Consider the following 23,498-nt stretch of genomic DNA (forward strand, 5'->3'; position numbering starts at 1 on the left):
CGTTAACTAAAAGGATCGGAAAATTTGGAAAAGTTAATAGAGTTAAAATTGTTTGTTCTTTTTGAAATTAAAAAAACAAAAATACTACCCTCCTTCTCCTTCAGCATCTGTTGTATATATTCTGCCCTCACATCTCTGCCATGATTTCATAGGGAAATGTGTATACTGTAAAAAAAAAATAATAATAAAAAATAAAAAATAAAAAAAAAGCAGATTATAACGTGGTTCCAAACAGAATGTCTGCTTCTATCCTTAAAGCATGTACTGAACTTCTTCATCCTCTGCATTAAGAAAATAAAAGTGCAGCTTATGTTCAAAAAGTACGAGTCATACAAAGCAAGGTTTCAAAGTTCTGTACTTAGTGTAACCTTTTGAAGGTTTGTCTTGATTAGTATGAATTCAGACTGCTTACCCATTGACTATAAGTAACTTTTTTTTGTTTTGTTTTGTTTTCGAGTCTTTAGATGACAGATCATGCTGGAATAGGTGCGCTCTTGCTTGCGTAAAGACAGCTGTGCTATGGCGTGGTGGGTGGATGGGTGGGTGGGCGGCTGGTTGTTCTTTGTCTCAAAGGTTAACGTGATTCAAGAGAGTGGTTTTGCTAAAGAAACCGAAGCACACTCGTCATTACATCGAAGAGGGTAAGAAAACAACTCTGAGAGACAGCAAGCAGGAAGGGCCCAGGATCACTGTGTGATGCCACAGGTCAGCTCACCCAGTCCGACATATGTACACCAGTGTTGAATCTTTAAAAGTCTACCCCGCTCCTGGCCTTATCCCCCCTCCCCCCGCCCCCCTCCGCCCCCCACCCCACCCCCCAAAAAAATAAAGGAGAGAGAGAGAGAGAGAGAGAGAGAGAGAGAGAAAGAAAAAAAAGCATTTGCCTTCCCTCCAACAGTCAGAGACGGTCAGAGTGCCTCTGCTTGGGGACCAAGTGTGGACTTTGATCTCAGGCTACGCTGTGCTTTTTAGAAAACCAGGCGGGGGACAGGGGGCGGAGGGTGTGACCGCGGGGCGGTGACTGGGGGGGGGGGGCGGGCGCGCCCCTCCCGGGGTGGAAGGGGGGGGTGGTGGTGGCGGGGTTGGGAGGGTGCTGGGGGGAGGGGAGGTGACAGTCCTGTCCGGCGGGCGCGCCCGGCCCTCACAAGGGGTTGGCCAGCGCCTTTTTGGAGCGCTTGATCATACTGGGGTGGAACTCGGTGTGGCGCCGGGCGTGCTTGGTGAGGTGGTCGCTCCTCATGAAGCGCTTCTCGCACAGGGGACAGCGGAACTGCTTCTCGCCCGTGTGCGTCCGGTAGTGGCGCGTCAGCTCGTCCGAGCGCGAGAACTTTTTAAGGCAGTCTGGCCACGTGCAGGGGAAGGGCCGCTCACCTGCGAGAAGGGAGGCAAGACAGGGCGCGGTGACACAGCACATCCCAGGAGTGCGCGCTCCCAGCCGCCCCTCCCCACCCCCGGGACGCGCAGGGGGGACCCCCGGGACCTCAGACAGTGACTGCCTTGGGACCGGCATTAAGCCGCCCGCCCCGGGGGGCACCGAGCAGACGGTTCCGAGAAGGTTCCAAGAAGCGTCTTCTCGGAGCACGTGAACTTGCTATTTTATGCCCCAGGGATCCCTGAGAGCCTTGGACATTCTTATTCGGTTGCTCAGGTTCTCTCCCAGAATCAAAACCCTCAGCTCTTGGCACTGTGCCAAGCACTATGGACCTCAGGCCCGCACTGTGGACCTCAGGCCGCACGTCCAACCAGCCCCCCACCCGGAGCTGCGACCCCCCTCCAGCTGCTGAGTGCCCTGGCCACCCAGCGTCTATGTCCCCAAGCCTGGTGACAGTCCCCTCCCCGCCCCCAACAGGAAAGCTGGCTTGCTCCTGAGCACCTCGGCCAGGAACGCTTTCAGGGACATGAAATCTGCTTCCGTGCAAAAGGCCTCGCTTTAAGTCCTATTGCCTTAACACAAAACAGCTGTGTGTTCCCTCCTTTGGGTGTCCGAAGACAGCTATCGTGTCTTTTTCTGATCTCTTGTTTAGACTCAACAATCCCAGTTTCTTCCATAGAACAATGAACCTCATTCTAAACTGTTAAAAGAGAAGGGCTCTGCGTGAGTTAACTCACTGAATGCTCACAGGACTCCCCGCGGAGGTGGCCCATTTCACAGATGGGAAAACAGGCTTTTAACACCTGCCAGGTGTTTCCAGGGCGCCCCTCCCACCCCCCTTGTGGTCGCTTTCCTCAGATTCAGCATATTGTCGCACCAAAAATGCAGCGAAGCCTCACCCTCCAGACGTGAGCAGGCCACCTCCTGGCCCGGGAATGGCAGGAGAGGGCCTGTGCCCACATTTGCCCGGGTTGCGCGCAAGCACAAAGGCGGAATGAGCTGTTTAAGACGAGAGTGTTGTGTGCTCCTCTTGTGAGCGCGCCTGCCTGCCTGCTTCTCACCTCCTTCTAGCAGAGCCCAAAGTGGATGCTTCACAGACCCAGGGCTACAGGCTCCTGCCCTCCACAGAACTCTCCAGAAGAGTACATGTTTTCTCACTCCCGTCCCCACCTTCCTGGCTGAGAGCTGTCCAGAGTGGTGCATCTGAGTCATCCAAATATTATTCATCCTTCCCCTCCCCCCGGGGCCAGCTTCTCCTACCCGGTGCCAGAGATGTAGACATACTGATAATAACCACAAAACCAAACCTCTGTCAGCTTTGTGACAATTTCCACATGGCTAAGGTTTTATTTGCTAGTCTCCCTGCAGAACAATGGTCCTCACACCCTGTGCGACCTCCTTGTTCTTATGGGAAGCCCGGCATGGGCACAACGAATCTGTGTAAGTAGATTCGTTATATGTGGGTCTGTGTGTAAATCCCCACGGAGCCGGGGGCTGAAAAGCCACAGCAGCACAAGGCAAGAGCAAACCAGCGAATGCCGAACCAAGGTGGACACGGGTGCTGGGGTGAATGAGGCATGAGGATGCTCGAAGTCTCCAGGAGGGCCCCCAACCCCCCAAAACAAAACAAAAAGAAACCTCGCTTCAAACCCAAACCCTCTGAAACACTCAACGACGTGGAATCCAAAACTACACTTTCGCGTCTTCTGCTGGACCCAACGGCATCCTACCCGGTTCAGAACTTTGGAATAGAAGGTGGAATGCAGTTTGCCACAGCCCAGCAAGGTTGAGCCTCCTAGGACAAGGACAACATCATGTGTGGTCGTGTGCTGTTTATACTGCCGTGCATTGAGTAACTAACTGCCCATGCGCATGCTACGTATGTGTGTGCATGTGTGTGTGCAGAGCTGAGTCTGTTCATCCTCCAGATCGCTCACATGACCAAAGCCTGCTGAGAAGTTCCCGGATCGCTTGGGGGGAGACAACTTCTGCCTGTTGCAGAATGAGACGGCCACCAAGTCCTCTTAATCCCGTGAGGGGTCTATGGGAGAGATGTTCTCTTAAATATGTTCTGTTAACATATACAACAAAGGGTCAGAATTCACACAGCAATGAATTTTATAACTATAAAAGCAAACCAACCGAGACCGAAGTGAACAACCCTCTCTTATCTCTCCGTCCGGGAGCCGTTCTCTCCACTGCTTTATGATTTGGTGGTGAGGGAAGCGACAGAAAGGAAAAGCTCAGTGTTTTCTCAGTGCTTGTTAGGACAAAAACTCATTGGAGGGATTTTCTCGGAGGAGTGGTAATGTGGGTTAGCTTACTCACTGGCACATGTTTCTTTCAAGTGAGTCAGGAGAGGAGGTTAATTTATTGGAAAGGATCTGTGTCCACTGTGGGGAAAAATGGATCAGAAGACGTCTCTGCTGTGGGCTGGATTGGAAAAGAAAGAAGGCACTCCTCCTGTTTTAGGAAGATGGCTTTGTGGAAGCGATACTCAACGGAAAATTGTCATGAAGCCTGAATCGGCTGTAAGTACAGAACTTACAAGCATTTATGCTTACAATTCACAATTCACGTATGTTTCAAGTGTAATCAGAGTCCCTTCCCATTGAATTCACCTTTGGTCTAGCTTATGCCTACCCTGTCTTCACTGCCCTCCATGGTTGTCACCACGTGACTGCTCTCTTCCTTCTAACCCAGATGCTGCCATTGACCTAGCATCTTTATCCCTGTTGCAGAGAAGAGGGGACCACCTAGTGAGCCCAGAGCAAATCAGAGCCAACAGCAGCATTTGTTAGACTCATATTACTTGTATAATTCAACCTTACAGTTTCTAAGCATTTAAAAAAAGATCTACTTGTCAGTGACTTCCTAGTGTAAAGGCTCCAGGATCATTTTGATTCTTCTTGGATCCCTTGGAAAAACATTAGGAGATTTTTGGTCAGTGATCTAAATCAGGGGTTTAGCAAACTACAGCCCACAGGCCAAATCTGACCTACCATCTATTTTTGTAAAATTCCATGAGCTAAAAATGGTATAAACACCATTCTTCTATTTGGTTTTTACCAAATAGTTGGGAGGAAAAAATCAAAAGAATAATAATATTCTGGGATAGGAGAAACTTTGATGGGATTCAAATTTTCGCGTCCATATACAAAGTTTATTGGGCCAGAACCATGCTCATTTGTTTCTGTATTATTATCTCCGGCTGCTTTTTCACTATAACAGCAGTCTTACATGGTTGCAACCGAGACTGTATGGCCCATGAAGTCTAAAATATTTGCTATCTGGTCACTCGTAGACAGTGGGCGGACACATGATCTCAGTCTGAAAATCTGAACTTGTAGCTGGTGTGCACCAGAGTTTGCAAATCCAAACATCTTCAGGAGTCAGACACATAATAAAAATGGGTGTGGCGCGCGCCTGGGTGGCTCAGTCGGTTAAGTGTCTGACTTCAGCTCAGGGCATGATCTCATGGTTCATGAGTTTGAGCCCGCGTTGGGCTCTGTGCTGACAGCTCAGAGCCTGGAGCCTGCTTTGGATTCTGTATCTCCCTCTCTCTCTGCCCCTCCTCTGCTCATACTCTGTCTCTCTCAAGAATAAATAAACATTTTTAAAAAATTAAAAAAATAAAAATAGGTGAAATGCCAGGTGTATTAGAACATGGATTGTAGTGGAATCCATGGCCGACTGGACGGCTCTTTGTCCCCTCAAAGGCATTCACATTCAACACTTTATAAAACACTGTGCCAGTCAAACAATGCGTGCGTGCAGGAAGCCTGGATTCTTCTTGGAGACTTACAATTTGTATCCCTTTGAAACCACCTACCTCTTTAACCCAGTGAAGAGTTTGCACACAACCTACTTTGGGATACATTTCAGCCTGTTAGCTAATAATAGACACATAATAAGGTATCATCCAGAAAATGATACACATTTTGCACCTAAGAAAGTATGGAATGGAGAAATCGTAGGTAGAGAAGGAACAGAATTTAAGGCTGCATGGGACCAGAGATGGTGGGCAGAGAAGAGAGGACTGCCTGTCATCTTGCAGCCAAGAGGAAATCAAATCAGGCCTTTCTTTCAGCTCAGCGCTAAGGCCCACAAAGAACAGGTAGCCTTCTTCACACAGAACGAATCATATGGCAAAGCAACTATCAATTAAAGAATCTTTAAACTTGTCTTTAGTATTAATGAGCGAGCTACCATCCTCCAGGGGGGTTGGGGAAAAGGAACAGACATGTACTAGTGTTTTATTTCTGGCCTTTACAGGAAAACATAGCCAGAGGCAGTGACACAATAAACTCTTGCTTTACTGGAGCAGAGCTGTTAACAGCACAAGTTCCTCTGCGTTCTCATTATTTATACACCACTCCCCTCCCCTTTCAGCAACGCGCTAAGCACCTCTCGCTGACAGACTCCGCTCAGAGTATAAAATAAACTTGATCAGAAGGGCTACTGAATACTGCACCTGGTGTGTAAAAGACTTCCTTTGCAGAGGCAGGTCAGGCCTCCAGAAGGCTCCTGGGCCTCCAATGGGTTCAAGAGAAGTGGAGTAGAGCCTGCTGGCTAGGTGCTTGCCTGCTTAGCACAAAGGACGGAGCCTCCACCCCGCTTCGTGATTAGTCAACAAGCCAAGTGGGGAGTTCTCCATACAGAGGGAGAAAGACTACAGTGGGAGGACTGCTAACTGGCTATACTCAACCCCCCTCCAGGCTCCCCTGAGTTCAGACAGGCTGCCCCTGGGGTACTGGCCTGGGGTCCGGGAGACCCCTGCTCTCAACGCACTGCTTTCCCACCTGGTTCTCCTTCCCTTCCACAATGCCACAGAAGGACCTAAAATGGGCTAAAGCAGGAAGGTTAAAAGTACAAACTCTGAACCTCCCAATTGCTTCTGACAAACGTAACTCCATCTAGTAAAACCAGAAGGGATCTCTAAAAATGCCAATGAAGAAACACAGCTTCTCGCGGATATACAAAATCAGGGCCACTTCTTCAGGAAAAAGTAGTGTTTTTTGATCGAAAAAAGCAAGTAGGATTCCAGAGATAAAAGGATAATTTGATATTAGAAAATTGATATGGTTCCCTGTTTGAACGGACTAATATATCCGCTCCTACCCTCACACACAGAATCTCTTGAAAAATGCAAAATGGCGTTTGATAAAATTCAACATCCATCCCTAATAAAAAGCTTTTAGGAAAATAGAATGATTCCTTAACAGGATAAAAAATATAGATCTGAAACCTTTTCCTAGCAAGGTCAATAGTAAAATAAAGGTAGCATTCTATTAAAGTCAAGCTCAAGGCATGGATGGACACTGCCCCATCATTATAGCTACTTAATGTTGTTTAGGAAAAGTGAGTGAGCACAATTAGATAACAAAATAAGACGTAAATCACTGGAAAGAGAAGGTTGAATCAGAATTATTTACAGCTGGTACAACTTTCTATCTGGGAAGTCTCAGAACAATAACCAAAAAACTAATATAAATTAAAAATGCATTCACAGGTGTAAGTATACGAAAGAACAATGGTTTTCTTACATGCTAACCACAGCCAATCAGGGTAAGCCTACACTAAAAGTTCAGGACCTGCATGAAGAAAATCGTAAAACTCTGATATAAAGGAAAATGAATATTGGAACATTTCTCATGTTCTTCGATGGTAGGACTCAATGGCGTGAATGTGGCAATTCTGTGCAGATTCATCTATGAATGTAACACGTACCATAGAAATTCTTTTCTCGTGAACCTGACAAAATTATTCTAAAGTTAATTTGGAAGACTAAATACACTCAACTCGCCAAGAAAATTTTGCAATAGAACAACAATAAGTGAGCACTTGCAATACCAGTGATTAAAATGTATGATTAAAGCTGCAATAATTGAGATAGCACGAGACCAGCACAGGAAAAGACGAATCAGTGGAACAGAGTCAAGTCTGAAAATAAACCCAAGACTCGACAGGGATGGGGGTCTTTCAAATTAGTGGAGAAATGAATGTTTAATTCAATAAATGGAATAGACATCTGGTTAAAAACATTAAATCTGGATCCCTGCCTCATACCTTTCCCTTCAATAAATTCCAAACGAGCTCTATACATAAATGTAAAAAATAAAACTGCAGAGGTGAGAGAAAATATAGGCGACTATTTTTAGAATCCTGAAGTGGGGAGAAGACTGTATAAATACGAAACCAAAGGCAAAATCCTATTTGAAGCATAGTTTTGAGATACAATAAAAAATTTTAAACTTCTGCATAGTAAAAATATATATAGGTGAAAAATTTTAAGAGCCAGAACACTGAACTAGTAAAGGAAATTCCAGCATAAGACAAAAAGTTAAAATCCGTAATATGAAATGGACACTGAGAAATCAAAATTAATAACCCAATTTAATAAAATTGGGCAAAGATGCAAACAAGTAATTAATAAAATAAGAACTACCAATGGCCAATAAATAAATATATGGCAATATATTCAATCTCACAAGTAACCAAAACATGCCAATTAAGACTCCAATGAAATACACATCAGGCTGGTAAAAATGTAAAGAAGTGTGTTCACAGACCTATTGCTGATGGAGGCATCAGGAAACTGACCTTTTACTGCATGAGTGGGACTTATAACTGATCTAGTGCTATTTGGCAATGTATTCATCTAGGAATTATTTTTGGTAATAATAAAGAACACGGAAGTATACAGGGATACCAGCATTGTTCATAAAAGCTAAAACTTGGTAACAACTTAAATGTCTGACAATAAAGAACGGGTTTGATACATTATAGTGTATCCATAAGGTGGGATAATATGTACTTGTTACAAAGATACTAGATCATTATAGAATGAAATGGAAAAATGTTAGCAATACACCACTAAGTGAAAAGGACAGAGTATTATCTGCTGTATAGGTATATGGAACATCTATGGAGAGAAAAAATCCTCGAAGACTATACACAAAATAGGAGCAGTAGCTATCTACAGGTGGGGCGGGGAGGGGAGGATAAAGAATAACATTTTCTTTCTGTAATTTTCCAGTATTTTCTGATTATTTTTGTAAACAGTTAAGTACAAATTTATGAGACAAAGTCAGAAAAAAGTCAACAGAAAACAAAGGAAGCATGCATTTGAGTTTAAATGTTTCCACAAATGGGTGGATCTTTGATCAAGAATATATTCTACCTGGAGAAGTGGGGGCCGGGTATTTATTTTCTATTGAGAAATTAACACTCCCGTGTCCGAGACCAAAGTAAGAAGGATCATTGTTTCCTTCTCAAATTGTTAGAAAGTGAGAAACTTTCAGAACGTACTTCGTGTGTTTTTTCTCACTCTTCCTTCATCCCCTCCTCTCCTCCCTTTTCTATATATGAAAGGAAAACTGCCCTCCAAGGACAGACGAGAAGGCCCCTCCGATGCAGTGTTAATAGGACAGTAATGGCAAGGCTGCCCCACGGAGGGGTGAGTTTGTTGGGAAGCAGGGCAGTGAGTGTGTGCAGAGGTACAAAGCCCGGGGTCCAATACAGGGTTCATGGGTGAGACTGGCTGGCCGCATACCCACACAGACCTGCCCACATCCCAGGCCTTCGGCACCCCCATCCAGTTGTCCACTATCATCTGTCCTCATTCCCCACGGGAGAGTCAAGTTGACTTGTGGGTATAAGATGGGAGCCTTTGCTCTATTGTTTTTCTTGTGTGCTACCACCAAGGGTGGAAGTGCCCATGGACTTGACAGAGGAGGTATGTAGGCCATCTTTGGGAGTAGACAATTCTATGCTTCCCTGCGTAAATCGTTCCAATTAATTATGACCTCAAAAATCAAGAAACCAAAAGCCTCTTGTTTGCTCCAGAAAATATTGCTACCTACATATGCATATGTAGATGTTCTGAAAACACAAAAGCACTTGACCAGGCCTAGAAGCATGATCCTGCCCGAATGCCATCCCATCATACTGCCATTTGCTCTCGGCCCCTCTTTGAATCCCTCTTGTGATCTGGTTTCTTTTTATATTTTATTTGTTGCTACCACAGAGTCATTTTAGAGTCTGAATGTGAGATTTTACTTCCCGGCCCCTGTGTTTTTCTGTGGAGGGAAGCTTGCCTCATTCTTTAGGTTCTGAACTGGGAAGTGTGTCTGTAACATCTGTCACACGGCACTTCTTCAATGCAACGTGTTGGCGTCCAGGAAGCAAGCCCGTCCGAATATTGTGTGTGTGTCCCCAGCCTCAACTGATCTGTCAGACAGCTCATGCGCTGGGACCTCAGACGTGGAGACGGCACACAACAGATTCGGGACTCTAGGCAAAAGGTATGTCCCGGCATCTCGGTGATACAGTCCCGATCTCAGCAACTCTGCATCGGCACAGGTGGAGTGACCTCCCCACAACCACATACACCGAGGTCCAGGCCCAGATCTGCTGGTTCCCATGCCCACATCCTTCCTGCCATCCCAGAGCACACCGCTTCTGCCCAGTTGTTTGTGGGAAAGAGAACTAATAAATGAACCCACTAAACATCGAACAGGATGTAAGTGTTTAATGGCAAAACTATGCTGAGAACACAGATCCTTGAATCTTTGCATTCTGGGTGACTTTTGTAACCATCGAATTCAAACCTGTCATGTTTCAGATCACACTGACTCAGGGCAGATTACTCGCCCAGAGATGAGAACCGGTTTTCTTTTTCTTTCTTTCTTTCTTTTTTTTTTTTTTTTTAAAATGTTTATTTTTATTTTTGACAGAGAGAGAGAGACAGAGCATGAGCAGGGGAGGGGCAGAGAGAGATGGAGACACAGAATCCAAAGCCGGCTCCAGGCTCTGAGCTGTCAGCACAGAGCATGACGTGGGGCTCGAACTCACAGACTGTGAGATCATGACCCGAGCCGAAGTCGGACGCTCAACTGACTGAGCCACCCAGGTGCCCTGAGAACCGGTTTTCAAATTCCTCCTTCAGTTTGGAGCACAAGACAAGATTGGATGCAACACAAGAGCAAAGGCGCTAACTCAAGGCAGAGAGAGCCTTCTAGTACGTGATTCTCTCATTCTCTTATTCCCAGGCTCTTCCTTCCAGCTGGATTGGCTTGAGGGGCAGGGGTGGGGGTGGGGGGGCAGGCATTTATGGTTTAAAACAAGTAAGTGCTGCTGAGCTTTAAGTTTCAAAATAGGGTCTGAAAAATGGAAAGCAGACCTTGAAGTCCTTAAATTTAAAGTCTCTTGATTGGCCAGTGCTTCCTACCAAGACCTGAGCTATACAGAGAGGCTGGAGGGGCTGAGTTTGGAGAACAGACGTAGAGGTCTCTAAGAAGTGCCCCGCATTCTCTATTCTGCTAATAACAGGGGTGGGCAGTCCCAAAGGGGCCGACCACTGCTGCCCGCACCAGCCCCTCTGGAAGGTCCCCACAGGCCAGGACACCTGAGGGATCAGGCCCACGACCACACGGTTGGGAGAAGGCCACAGGGGTCCTTAGTCACAGAATGCAAGGATCTATCACCTGCAGCCATTGTACAGCGATCCTCTTCAGCAGAGGATGCCAGTGCATGAGGACCAAGACCCAAGCTAGAGCATGACACCCCAGGGGAGACCACCCAGGTCAAAGGACGGTGCTCAGCGGACGGTGTGCAACATCGACAGCCCTTTCCTGATGCCAAGATGCCAAAAAAAGAGGTGGGCCTCTTACCGACCAAATGCTAGATCACTCTCAGGAGAAAGAAAGGCAAAGGGAGAGGGAGAGACAACTCTGATTTTGCAAACACTTACCCAAAGAAGAACACCATTCAATAGAGAAGTGATGGAGACACGCTGAATAGGATCAAGAGGAAATTTCTCAACCAACAGCACAGATGGGTGGGGGTGAGGGTGGGGCTCGAGAACCCAGTTCTGACTGTGGACAGTTACACTGTGCACACCCCGGGTTTTAGTGGGGAATTCGTGCCCAGTGCACACAGGAGCTTTGGAAGGGCCCCTGAGACTTTCGGCATCCTTAGCGGACACAAAGATAATCTTTCCGTTTGTGCACTTAGGTGAAATCATGTGGCATCCACAGCTTCCGGTCTGGAGTGGCCGCTATCCAGAGGGCCGGATCTCGGAGAATACCATGGGCCGGCGACAAAAAATACAGATGAGACTGCCATCTTGTTAGAAAACTGTCTGGTCTACCTGCCAGCCAGGCTGTGGCACTCGCCACGACTCAGGGGGCCTAGTGATGCTGTGGCACTGTTGTCAGCCTCTTGTCCCTGGGCTCAACCACTGTAGGACACTGCTGGCCCCACAGGAGGGCTGCGATGACCACAGGCCATGTGGGCCACTGTCAAATCATTTTTCAAGCTTTAATGGAGTGAGCCATTAATTCATATTGCCTGGGCCCCTGGGTGGCTCAGTCAGTTAAGAGTCTGACACTTGAATGTGGCTCAGGTCATAATCTCACGGTTCTGTGGGTTCGAGCCCTCCACTGGGCTCTGTGCTGACAGCATGAAGCCTGCCTGGGATTCTCTCTCTCTCTCTCAAAATAAAAAAAAAATTCATATTGCTTGGTGTTTGGTGACCACAAAGCTTGGAGGGTCTCAGCCATCCGAACTTCCCCAAGGAGTCCCCCTGCCCGGCTCCCCCCACATCTTCCTCGGGAAGAAATAACTCAGGTTAGAGGGGGAGAGCCCACGTTTCTGTATGCTGGGGACCCCCTCCTGCCCCCCACCACCCTGCCTTCAGAGGGATAATGCACACCAGACAAGCCTCTGGTGGCTGGCCACTGGTAAGATTTATGACACGAAAGAGAGGAAGCCAGCTCTTTCTGCTTATTTTCGTTAGAACAGCAGTGGTACAAAATTCCTGTAGAATTATGGCAGCATAGGGATTTAAGTCATTTTTATGTGTTTTTTGTAAGTTATTTTTAAGAGCTAATTTTTGCCTCTTACAATTTATTATGGTGTTTTTGTTGGGCATCACACGCTGAATAGACTCCTGAATCCCAACGGGAACTGTCGTATAAACAGCCCATCTTTGTAAAGATGGGGCCTTTATCTATTAACAAACAGGGTGACAAACGTTCACGTAAGCACAACTCATTTCTCTGGGCATTAAAACAGACAGACGGCTGGAATTCAGACCAAGCAAATGGCTCTGCTTATCACACTGCTGCTGTTAACCTTATTCCACGAGAGGCTTTGGGTACTGGCTTCTAGAATGTCCAGAGAAGAGGACATACAGGTATGAGCCTGAGCACGTGAAATAACATGTTGAAATAACCTATTTCCTGCAAAGACCATTTAGTACATGCACTGGTGGCCTATCTTTTAGGATGAATTCCAGAGACAGTTCAGAGTCCTTTCTGTTCAAAGAGGAGGGGAAAAAAGTGCTGTCATACTAATCTGTCCCTCATTTTGTCAAACTTCTGCTCTTTGGACCATCCTGTCTATAGTTCTACGTGGGCAGACAGAGTGGGTATCTGTTGGTTTTGCCTGTCTGGCATGCATTGCCTCTTTTGGGTACTAAATAGCACACCTTGAATTTCCTTTTGGAAACCACCCCTTCCCCACTCTAAGTCTATGTGATTTCGGGGTGGGGAGTAACCCCACACCCCAAAGCTTGATTGAGTTCAGGGACAGACACAAGGTTCTGACTCCACTGTGAAGATTGAAGCCTGTGACTTTTGCTAAAATCATTCGGGAAGGAGAACTTTCCTTCCACAGGGCTTGCTGAATTGGCAGGATGGGAGTCTGCTGATGGCCACCTTACCGCCGTCCAGAGACAGGCTGCACACGGATGAAGCCAAAGCAGAGGACAGCAGGGCTGAGCCAGGGAGGGAGCTAGACACTGAGTAGTCGAATCCAGAGATACCAGAAACTAGAGCTACCCCAGATGTGTTGGCAATTTGAACCCGTCAAGTTTTATTTTTTATCGAGCCAGACCAAGATTGGATTCTGTTGTTTGTGACCAAGAGTCCTAAGACAGCTGCAGACCCAGGACGAGGTTCTTTTTCCATTGGAAGGAAGAAGGCTCTGAATAACTACTGGAAAGTATAGGATAGGTCTGGTCAGAGTCCAAGATTTCTACAGATATTTCTAACCAACGTTCACAAATATCATCCATGAGCCAGAGTCAGAACACAAGAGTAGAGAGCTAACCACTGGTAGCTTTGGAGCCAAGTTCAGGAGAGCCATGCAAAACACAGGGTTGCTTCCCACCAGTGGAAGGAAGCCCCAGGGGTCCAAGTGAACAATTCGGGCGTGACTCCAGCAGCTAGAAACATGCTAGGAAAATTCCAGAGTAACCTTGGGGCTAAGGTAACTAACTCCAACTCTAATTCCTCCTATAAAATGGGAGTAACAGTACTTTCCTATCTCATAGGACTTCTGTGAGTTTATACAGGACAATGCATGTAAACTATTTGGCTTAGAAGTTGGTATATAATAAATGCTGGATGTTACTGCTATTACTGATATTATTACTAATAGGACTACTACTAATATTAATAATTTTCTACTATTGCTGTTATTCACAACATTGGCAGTGCCTGCTTTCTGCATGTAGCCCAGCTCTACGGGTGGAGCGGTCGCTCAAGAAATAAGTATTATTCAAATAAATGACCTGCTGCTGGACAGATCTGGAATTGTAAACAAAAATTCTAGGAACATCCAGGGCTTCTGGGCAATACCTGTAACTTATTTTTTTACTTTTTCAATACATTTTATTTTTATTAAGTTTATTTTGAGAGAGGGGGAGAGAGAGAGAGAGAGCATGTGCGGGGAGGGTTGAGAGGGGCAGAGAGAGAGAGGGAGACAGAGAGAATGCCAAAGAATCGCAAAGAATCTGTGCAGTCAGCACAGAGCCTCCCACAGGGTTAGATCTCACAAACCACAATATTATGGCCAGAGCTGAAACCAAAGGTCAGACACTTAACTGAGCCACCCAGGTGCCCCCTAAATTATTTTTTAATTATAATTCTTGATGTGTGGAGACAGTGTCTGAAATGTTTTAAATACCTCATGTGATTTAACTTGCAGAGCAATTTCATGAGGATAGAATCACTGAAACCCATTTTATAGATGGGAAAACTGAGGCTCAGAGAGTTTTCGCTGTACCAGAGTGGCAGAGGCGGGACTCAAGCCCAGGTCTAAAGGCCCCGAAGCCCATGCTCTGCTCTCCCTACTGCAGGAGAGCCCCCTCCTGGAGCTGCCCTGCATGCTAACTCTCTAGGATGGACTGGTCTCCCACCTACTCTTCTGACTACCTCCATCCCATCGGAGCTGGCCCCCTGAAGGGAGGGGGTGAAACCTTCTTTTCTCTTTCTTTGAACCAAGATGATCCATACAGTTCTTTCTAGTTCTGAAATGTCCATAAAGCTTTTTTTTTTTTTTTTTTTTTTTGTCCGTTGCCTGCCCCTGGGACTCTGGGAGGCACTCACTTCCAAAACAACAGAGACTTGCCTTGGAAAAATGTTCACACTTTGTTTCAAACAAAACACTGCTGCCTGCATTTCAAATCCCTGTCATTAATTTTGCATGGCTTAAGCTCCTGTCTCTTTATTTTCATCTATGTAAAGAATGTCCTCACTTTTTAAAAAGGCTCAATCAGAGACGAATTCCATTCTCCTGTTCAAATCTGTGATCATTCTCAATTTTATATTAAAAAAAAAAACAAAAACAAAAAAAACAAGCAAAGACCCACTGCCCCCAGGCATAGATAGCTAGTGAGCTAGCTGGGTCTTGCAGTTCCAGAATCTTTAGATTTCAGATTCAGACGTTCATTTCCAGGATCCCAGAGGCTCACATACCTCACGATGAACCGAGACCCAAAGGGAAGCCTGTAGGTAGACCCTCGTGGACATGGGTTCTGAGCACAAATGGAAATGAACGGCTGGTAAGATCCCACGCCTAAAAAATGGATGCACCTGACTCCCTTAGAGGGGAAAGCATTCTCTATGAATAATAATGCGAGTCCTATTATTTGCTGAGGGGACTGCTTGAGGCCAGGATAAGACAAATGTTTACTCTTGGCCTTAATGCACCAAAAAGGTATTAAAGTTTCAGGAGGGCTCCGGGAAGGGCGGAGTAGGAAATCTCACTGGCACTTGGCCGTGAGCTGGTTCACACTGTGCGGCTCCCATAATAAAAGGGCAGAGGTCCCCAGGCTGACTCCACCTCTGCCCTTTCGCTGGGTTAATTTGGCTAATGCGAAGCAGCTCTTTAAACCAAGATTTAAAAAATGTTAACCGCAGATTGAAATTCTCAGGAGACCGTGGTGGGGGTGGGGGTGGGGGTGGGAAGAATTAAATCAAAGCACTGCAAAGAATTCACAGCGAGGGAAGGTCTCCACGTGGGCCATGCTCTGGCCTTCCGCACTCGTCTTAAACAGCCCTTCAGAGTACGTGGCGCCCTCTTGTGTTGCTGAGGAAACCGAGGTTCCCGGAGACCTGGCCGGCCGTGAGCCCAAAGTCACGTGCCTGTCAAGGCAGCCGGCTAGCCTCCCAACAACCGTGGGCTGAACTTCCAACCCCCTCAAGGGCCCCAACATGCTGGCATGGAACAATCCCCGTATCTGAGAGGGTGGCCATACCCTCTTACACAGGCCACACGATGGATGTGATGCCCTCTCAAGGTCACTTCCAACCTCCAAGTTCTATTCTTTTGATACAGACAACTGCTGCCGTCAAGTGCTCTGAGCTAGGCCTTGGCCTGTGACTAACTTCCCAGCAAAGAGTGGGGCGGAGCCAGAGAAAGGACTGCTCAGAGACCACTGCAGAAGATCCCATTTCTTTTCTTTTAACCATCTGTGGGTTTTTTTTTTTAATTTCCCCTTCCTGTTGCCCCTCCTTTTTGCGTGTTGCATGGAAACAGAAAGTGCCTTTGTACCAATTACTAGGCACTAATTTACGTTGTTCAGTGGGCGCTGGGCTTGCTGGAGAAACACTAGGATAAGGTGGGAGGGTCGGATGTGGGGGAGGACGGAAGCAGCAGAGGCCTGGAATGTTGCTAGCTTTCCCTCCGAGCTGGAGAACCGGCAAGGGGAGGGGGAAAAAAAAAAAAAAACCCTGAAAATTTGGAAGTCAGGACTAACGAAAATGATAAAGCTGTTTTTTTGTGGGTTTTTGTTGTTTTTTAAATCAAGGATGCTAGTGATCATAAGGCATTCAGAAGTCCAAATAGAGGGGCTAGAAAGCCAACTCTAAGCAGGGCACACCAGCTTGCTTCAGGGGCTCTTGGAAACATGAATACTGGAACCCACCCACCCACTTTTCTTCTCCATGGACTTATTAAGGAAGACCACGGTCAGCCACTTTCCCAGTGTCATAGATGGTTGTCCCTGGGAAGTTGCATCTGGGAATTTCCCACAGACGTTGGCAGGATGAGTAGTTCTTGGGATACGCGGCGACAACTGAGACAAGAGTGTTAAATCTGACCCATAGGTTCAGAATCCAAGGATTCACTTCCCTCAGGTCTTTACATCTGAAGGTAATGGGGTGTGGCCATCCAAACGTCTCTGGGCTTGCTCTGCTGTCTTCCCCCTACCAGCCCAGCTGCTTGTCCCCTCCCCTCTCCTCCCTGCTCATGGAAGATCCCACAGGAAAATAGGAAAACAGGGGAATGGGGTTTTCACCCTGTAATTGTACTCCATGTGTATTTGCTGTGGTGAAACAGTAACCCTGCCAGCAGCAGCAGGTTTTTAAGGCAACCCCACTTTGCTTTGGTTAGGACAGCTAGAGGGGGGTGCCTGAGGACATGGGGTGTGAGGAGGAACAGCCTCTGGTCCTTCCCAGCTCGGGGACTGGCAAGGAAGAGCTGTTGGGTCCCCCAAAAGGCCTCAGTCCCCAGGGTGAGGTCTCAGCAGCGGGCTGGGGTTTGGGCAGCCTTCCGGGCCATCCTTCCTTGGAATCGAGGAAGTTTCAGCCTCTCATCTGCAAAACCCAGAAGCAAAGTCTCTACTGCCTCCTAGGAATCCTCAGAAATCTATCATCCTCTGCAGCTAGAGGCCATTTGCAGCTTTTTGCCCTCTTCTCCAATGTGGACTGTCACTTTTTTCCCCGACAGGATACATGAGATTGTGTCTAGACAGTCTCACTGGGAAGCAGGGTGGATATCGCCCCAAGGGGGCAAAAATTGGATCTTTGGCAGGTGAAAAAAGTCTTAGCTATGACAGTGGTTTGTGGCCTTCTAAAGGGGCACGATATGCGGACAGCTCTGTAGTACACCTGAGGCGCTAAAATGTCACGGGAGGGGAGGACAGTTATGGGGGAAAAATGTCTAAAGCTCCTTAGGAGAGAGAAAATGGGGGGCGGGGGGCGGGTAGAAAAACAATGACCTGCAAGCTCCCACTCAGGCGAAGCTGTGAAAGTATTTTGGATGCAGCATGTCAGGTTGTGAAATACCAACAATCCACATCACTGGGGGAGCCCTGTGGAAAGAACGTGACCGAGAGAATGTCCCCTCAAGGACCAACACACACAGGGCCTCCCTTCTATTTATGAAGAGAAGAGCAAGAGGCAAAGACTGGACAGGGGCTCAAATTAACAGCCGGGCCGGCCCGGCCCAGAGGCCACTTCTGAGCTAAGGCCCCTAGTCTAGGGCCTGTGGGGCCTGTGGCCAAAGCGAGACCTTGCCCTGTCCCTGAACGCCTGCCTGTCTCCTGGGTCACGGAAATAGGTCCTTTCTCATACCTCTGATGGCATTAGACTCTCCTGAACCAAACAGTTGACTCTAAACCTTTTGCAGTAATTATAGGAGAAGCTCCAAGCGGGCTCAGAACAGGCCAGGGCACCTGTATAAGCACAATTTTAAAACTTTGGTCTCAGGGAAGGAACACCCTGGCTCAGGGAAGGGACATTCCTAAAGAGGCCAGAAAATCTATTTCCAGTGTTGGAGGAGACCTTCTACAGTGGGGCTCTTCGGATGCCTTCTGCCAGATATTCTCAAGTATCCTGGGAAGACGTTCAAACGGGATAAGGAGAAAGAGAAGCAACCACTCTTGGGAAAAGTTTTGTTAAGTCTCGTGTCTCGTTGTTATACATGAATGTTGTTATGCTCTATTAAAAAAAAAAAAAAAAAGTACTGATTTTAAAACTCTTTCTGTAGAACCGAAGTGTGATGATTGGAACTTTGGCCCTTCTGGTTTTCAGAATCCCATAAACAGTGTCCTCAAGCCAACCCACTGTCACCATTTGGGGACAGTCGACTTAAGTCTTTCCAAAAAGAAAGTAAAATTGCGCTTGGTGTGAAGTAAATAGAACCTAAGGTTTCTATCACTGAGATGTCAACCGAGCATGAGTCTGATTACATCAGCTGGTTCTAAAGACTTTGATCTGGAATTTGGATGTGGTTGTTTCCTTCCCCCAAAGATATCCCACCGTCCATAACTGTTCAAGGTGACCGAAAAGTCAGGAAACTTAGGATAAACTTGTTTTTTTGTTTTTTGTGTTCATGGAAGGGTTGGGGACACGTGGGTGTGGCAAGAGTGTCTGGGGGGTCAGTGGGTATTTGTGGAGCCAGTTGGGGGTGTGTGCTCAGAGGTGGTGGGAGTGTTGGTGTGAGGGCTGTAACGGGACGTTCGTGTGTGTGCCTGTGCACGTAGGGGAGGGCAGTGATGTGGGTGTGGGTCTGTGGGGGGTGTGCCAGGACAAACTTAAAATTGGTTGCATTAAAAAAAAAAAAAATGCTCCATACATTTTCAGGCCAAGAACTCTAATGGATCTAATTGTTAAGCTGAAACATGACCATAAATACCTTCTAAAGTGTATTTAGACCCAAAAGTCTTGAAACCAAAAGGAATGTATTTGTGGCATTTTCCAGATTAACCGTGGAGGTACTGCTTACACTTTAGAGGCACACTGCGTGAGAAGGATATCAGACCTAAAGACTGAAGAAAAGCAAATTGAGCAGAGTATCATAAAATGGGAACTGAAATGTGAACTGACTGACATACTACTTAAAAATATGTTTATTCTGGGTTCCTGATTTTTGAGGATGCCCTCTCTGTTACACACAAACAATAAGAGCCAGAATTTCTTGAGGGCTTTCTGTACATGGAATCCTATTAGCTGCTTTGTCTATGTTATTTAATCTTTGTTCAAGAACCTCTGGGTTCAGAGGTAATACCCTAGCCAGTGGATTAAGAAACTGAGGGTCACAGAAGGGGTAGTAAACTCGAATGCCAACAGAGATGATGTAAATGATTAAAATAAAGGTCACTGCCCTCTAAAGAATGATCAGTTCAAGCCAGTTGTTGCTGGGTAGGAATTCAGGCCTAGTTTTGCCAGATTGATCCATTTTTCCAGAGAAGCCAGAACTCTGGATTTGTGCCGAATCTTCTGATTTTTAGATGTTAGTAACTGATTCCATTTTTATTAACTCTGTGTTGGCCAAGCCAAACAGATCTGCAAAGCACATTCGGCAGCAGGCCTCTAGTTTGAAAAATTTTGAATTCCAGTAACCTACTGAAGTTTTCTTTCTTTCTTTCTTTCTTTGGTAACTTGCTGAAGTTTCTCACATCTGGGAAACAATCGGACAAGTGAGAACCCAACTCCAAATCGAGTTCCTCTCTTAGGACCCTATGGAGGTAGCAGCCCTGGATCAAATGCAATTTCCTTTAAATGATTCAACTTCTCAAGCCCCTGGTTCTATGGAAGTCGTGGCCCTGGGAGGGGAGCAAGCAGCAAGCAGGAAGGACTCTTACTGGGCCACGCTGAGCAAGGGGGTGTGGCCGGAATTTTAGCTGTTAAAACCTTCACAGAATGCAGACTTTCCAAGGGCTACCTCCTGTCCACCTCCTGGACTGAATACCAGCCAAAGCAAACCAGGAAGGTCCTTCCCTCATTTCTCCCCCCTCCCTGAGACAATCTAACTCGAAGCCGTATCAGAAACTTCCAAATGCGCAAGACCTACACATCTCTTAGTTAGAGTATCCTTTCCACATGCCTTCTTTCGTGGGAGTATGCTTCCCACCATATTTACAGAGGCCGAGGTTTTTGTTCGACCGTGTCCTGGTATTACAGAGCCCCCAAAACATAAATAAGACACCTGCTATCACCATATCACTAGTTCCAAAGGACTGACTGTAGCATTTAAAATGGGATTAACATTTCACTTGGTTTTCCACTCCTGACTGTGTAAAAGGTTCTCCTGGAACAGCTGAGCCGACGTGCCTTATGGAGAATTAAAGAGCACCACGCATGCACGCACACATAAGCAGCCATTTCTATAAATGCCTGACAAGATCACTCAGCTGAATGGTTCAGAACTCCGGGATTCTTTTTTTCTAAGTCGCAAAGAGTCGGGTAGCTCACACAGAAACACTGCAGGTTCCCCAGCTACCCGCCTGGGCAGCTCCCTGAAGGAGAAAGTGCCTTTGCTCAAGGTGGCAGGCAGTGAGTGTCCCTGTGAACAACTGAACTCCGGGAACATGGCTGACGAGGCCAGGCCCGCCCAGCAGCTGTTGGTGAGTAACACCCTCGGGTTAATATACCCCCACTTGACCCTGGGGAAGTCACACTAAAGGTCGCATCCCCCAGCTCAGGCACACATCTGCCTCTCAACAACCTTACAGATACAAACTTGAAACTGCTGTTTTGTGGCAACTTGGGGATGACAACCCCAAACAAAGCCTGATTTTGCATTAACCATGGAGGAAATTCAGCTTTACTCCTTTGCCAGCAGCCACCTCCACAAGAAACACGTCCAGAGGAAATAAAATCTGAAATGCAGTTACGTGGCCTTTCTTTTAAGAAGCAAAACCAAAGCAGACCAACCAAGGATCATTTTAAAACCACAGGCCCAGGGCCTCATCTTAAAAGTACCAACAATTACACCCCAAAATGACAATACTTTTCTAAATAACTCCAACAGCCTCTTAAATATGGTGTCCTAGGATAGAAGGAAAAGAAGTTCCACGGAACGAATGAAGCCCTGTGCTTCCTTATCAGAACAGCAGTTGTAAAAAGAACCTTACTAAAGATGGTGAGATAGCAAGGCCCAACCCTTCCCAACTTTTTCCGAGTGTGTTAAAACAGAACCAGCAGAATCGGCTGACCGAGGTTCCCCCCTTAAGCCTCCAAGCCCCGTTCCGTACTGCATATGGCTTTCTGGCCACATTCCTTGGGTCAGCCCTTGCCTTCTGCTGTCCCTGGGAGACACCCTTGCACGAGGCCTCCAGGCGTGTTCTTTACAGAGCCTTGACCTCAGACAAGGGCCACACCTCCTCCCTAACTATTCAGGGGAAGGGTGCCACCAATCATGTGGAAACGAAAAATCAGCCCTCAAACCTCATTACAAAGGCCAACTAATCATGAAGTTAACCCACCGACCCATCACTTGATCAAACTCCGGTGCTGCCTGAAGCGGTGTTATTTTAAACCTCCCCGGGGACTCTTGGCCAAATTTAAAACCACCTTGGCAAGCCCTGAAAAGTAGCAAGCATACGGCTAAATGAGTCCTTAGTCATCCCTAAAAGGCTCCATGTAAAGTGTGCCCTTCTCCCCAGGTTTTGGCCATTCCGCTGCAATCCCTCCACAGAACCAAATAAGAGATACGCCACTTGACCTCCCCAGTGCCAGCGTCTGCCCGGGTGGGGGTGGCCCCACCGTCGCGGGGTGCGGGAGTCCTGGGGGGGCGGGGCGGGGCGGGAAGGGCGGCACCACACTCCCCGCGAAGCCACGCACAGGGGCTGGCCCTCGACACTCACTCTGCCCGCCAGGTTAATGCCCTCCATGGCTTCCAGAGGCTGGAGACAATTAAGGAGAGAGCGAGCTTTCCGTCTCTCTACACGGTTCAATTATTTAAAGAGTTAAACAGCATCTCATCCAAAATGTTGGCACCCTTGAGGCCGAGCGTGGTGTCCTTAACGCCCAGGAAGGCCGCCCGGCCAAAGGTTAACTAACCCCAGAGCTGGGTGGGAGAGAGAGGGAGACGCCGCTAACCTGTATGCACTCTGTAATGGGCTTTGAGATGGGAGGATTTTCCATAGACTTTCCCACAGCCACTGTAGGGGCACTTGTGCCTCTTTTCGGAGGCGTGTTTCCCCTTCGCAGCCACTCCAGGGTGGAGGAGGGAGAGCGGGCTGGGCGCGCTGCCAGGATCCTGTCTCTCCTCCGGGCTGTGAGAAGGACTCGACCCAGATTCGGTGGTCACGTCGCTGTCGGATCCCATATCCTCATCCGGACTCTCCAGACTGTCGCTGCACACCGAGGGGGTCTGGATGGGTCGGTACTTGTTCAGGTCCAACAAGCTCTTGGCGATGGTGACCAGCGTGCAGTAATCCTTCCAGGTGTCCCCCGGGTCACCGTGCTCCTTGGTCACCTCGCGCTCAGGTAGTCGCAGTCGCTCGGCGTCCGGAGCGCCCCCATGCTCCGGCACCGCAGCGCGGTTCGAAATGGAAACCAGACACTGGGCAGCCACGAAGTCCATGTAGGCGGCCGCGGACATGGTGCGGGCGACAGCAGCCCCGGCGGCGCGGCCGAACTTGGCGGTGGCTGCGGAGGTTCGGCTCGCCCTGCCCTGGCCTCGGACGACGAGCGCGGCGCGGCGCGGCGGCCAAGGGGGCGGGGGCGCGGGGCGCTTCCGACTCGCAGGAGCGCGAGGCGACCTCAGCCCCTCATCTTTACGTAACCGGCAGCGCCTCCGCACGCAGCATCCACGGCCCCGGGCTCCGCCGCGCTGCCGCCGCTCGCTCGCCGCCGCCCGCGCCCCGCGCCCGGCGCGATCCCCCCGACGGGCGCGCCGGCCGCTCCGAGCCGGCTCCCTTGGAAAGGTGCCACACGTGGCGGCCGCAAGTTTATGCGCTTGAAAACGCCCCCGAGGCGCTGGGAGAGGAAACTGCAAGAGAGGTACACGCCCTCGGCCGCCTCTCCGTCGAACCGAAGCCGCGGGACATTCAGCCGACCACCCGGGCGCGCGCGGCAAGGGCCGGACCGAGCGCGGGGTCTAAGAGACACTTTTCCCCCAGTCCGCGGACGCCTTCTGAGCCCCTGCTCTGGCCGGTCCGCACCGTTCCGGCATTCTCTTGCTCAGTAACAATTTCGCAGAATCCCATCACGTCACAATCCAAACCCCCTCCAATTGGCCAGCGGGGAGGGTGATTCAACTCTGTTTACTTTCTCCCCCTGCCAGTCAGAACGGCCTTTCGGTGGAGAGGTGCGTCTAGAACTGA

The 23,498-nt window shown here is 48.1% G+C and overlaps 1 protein-coding gene across 2 annotated transcripts; it reads right to left on the reverse strand.

Annotated features, from left to right (window-relative positions):
* Positions 1 to 1,070: 1,070 nt before the first annotated feature.
* Positions 1,071 to 22,996, reverse strand: KLF9 (Kruppel like factor 9). Of its 2 annotated transcripts, none has more exons than XM_007077527.2 (2): positions 22,270 to 22,983; positions 1,071 to 1,371 (listed from the first exon to the last, which is right to left on the reverse strand). In XM_007077527.2, the coding sequence occupies exons 1-2, from the start codon at positions 22,772 to 22,774 to the stop codon at positions 1,142 to 1,144; spliced, it is 735 nt and encodes a 244-aa protein (XP_007077589.2). In that variant the 5' UTR covers positions 22,775 to 22,983; the 3' UTR covers positions 1,071 to 1,141. The 2 variants fall into 2 exon arrangements, with proteins under 2 accessions (XP_007077589.2, XP_042819862.1); XM_042963928.1 differs by lacking the exon at positions 1,071 to 1,371 and adding an exon at positions 19,061 to 19,846 and having other exon boundaries at positions 22,270 to 22,996.
* Between the last annotated feature and the right edge of the window lie 502 nt (positions 22,997 to 23,498).

The sequence above is a fragment of the Panthera tigris genome, chromosome D4 (genome assembly GCF_018350195.1).
Source record: "Panthera tigris isolate Pti1 chromosome D4, P.tigris_Pti1_mat1.1, whole genome shotgun sequence".
Classification (NCBI taxonomy): Eukaryota; Metazoa; Chordata; class Mammalia; order Carnivora; family Felidae; genus Panthera; species Panthera tigris.

Coding starts and splice junctions, on each gene's coding strand:
- KLF9 (XM_007077527.2), bottom strand. CDS start 22,774: ATGTCCGCGGCCGCCTACATGGACTTCGTGGCTGCCCAGTGTCTGGTT. Junction 1,372..22,269: donor CCATTACAGAGTGCATACAG/GTTAGCGGCGTC, acceptor CCCTTCTCGCAG/GTGAGCGGCCCTTCCCCTGC.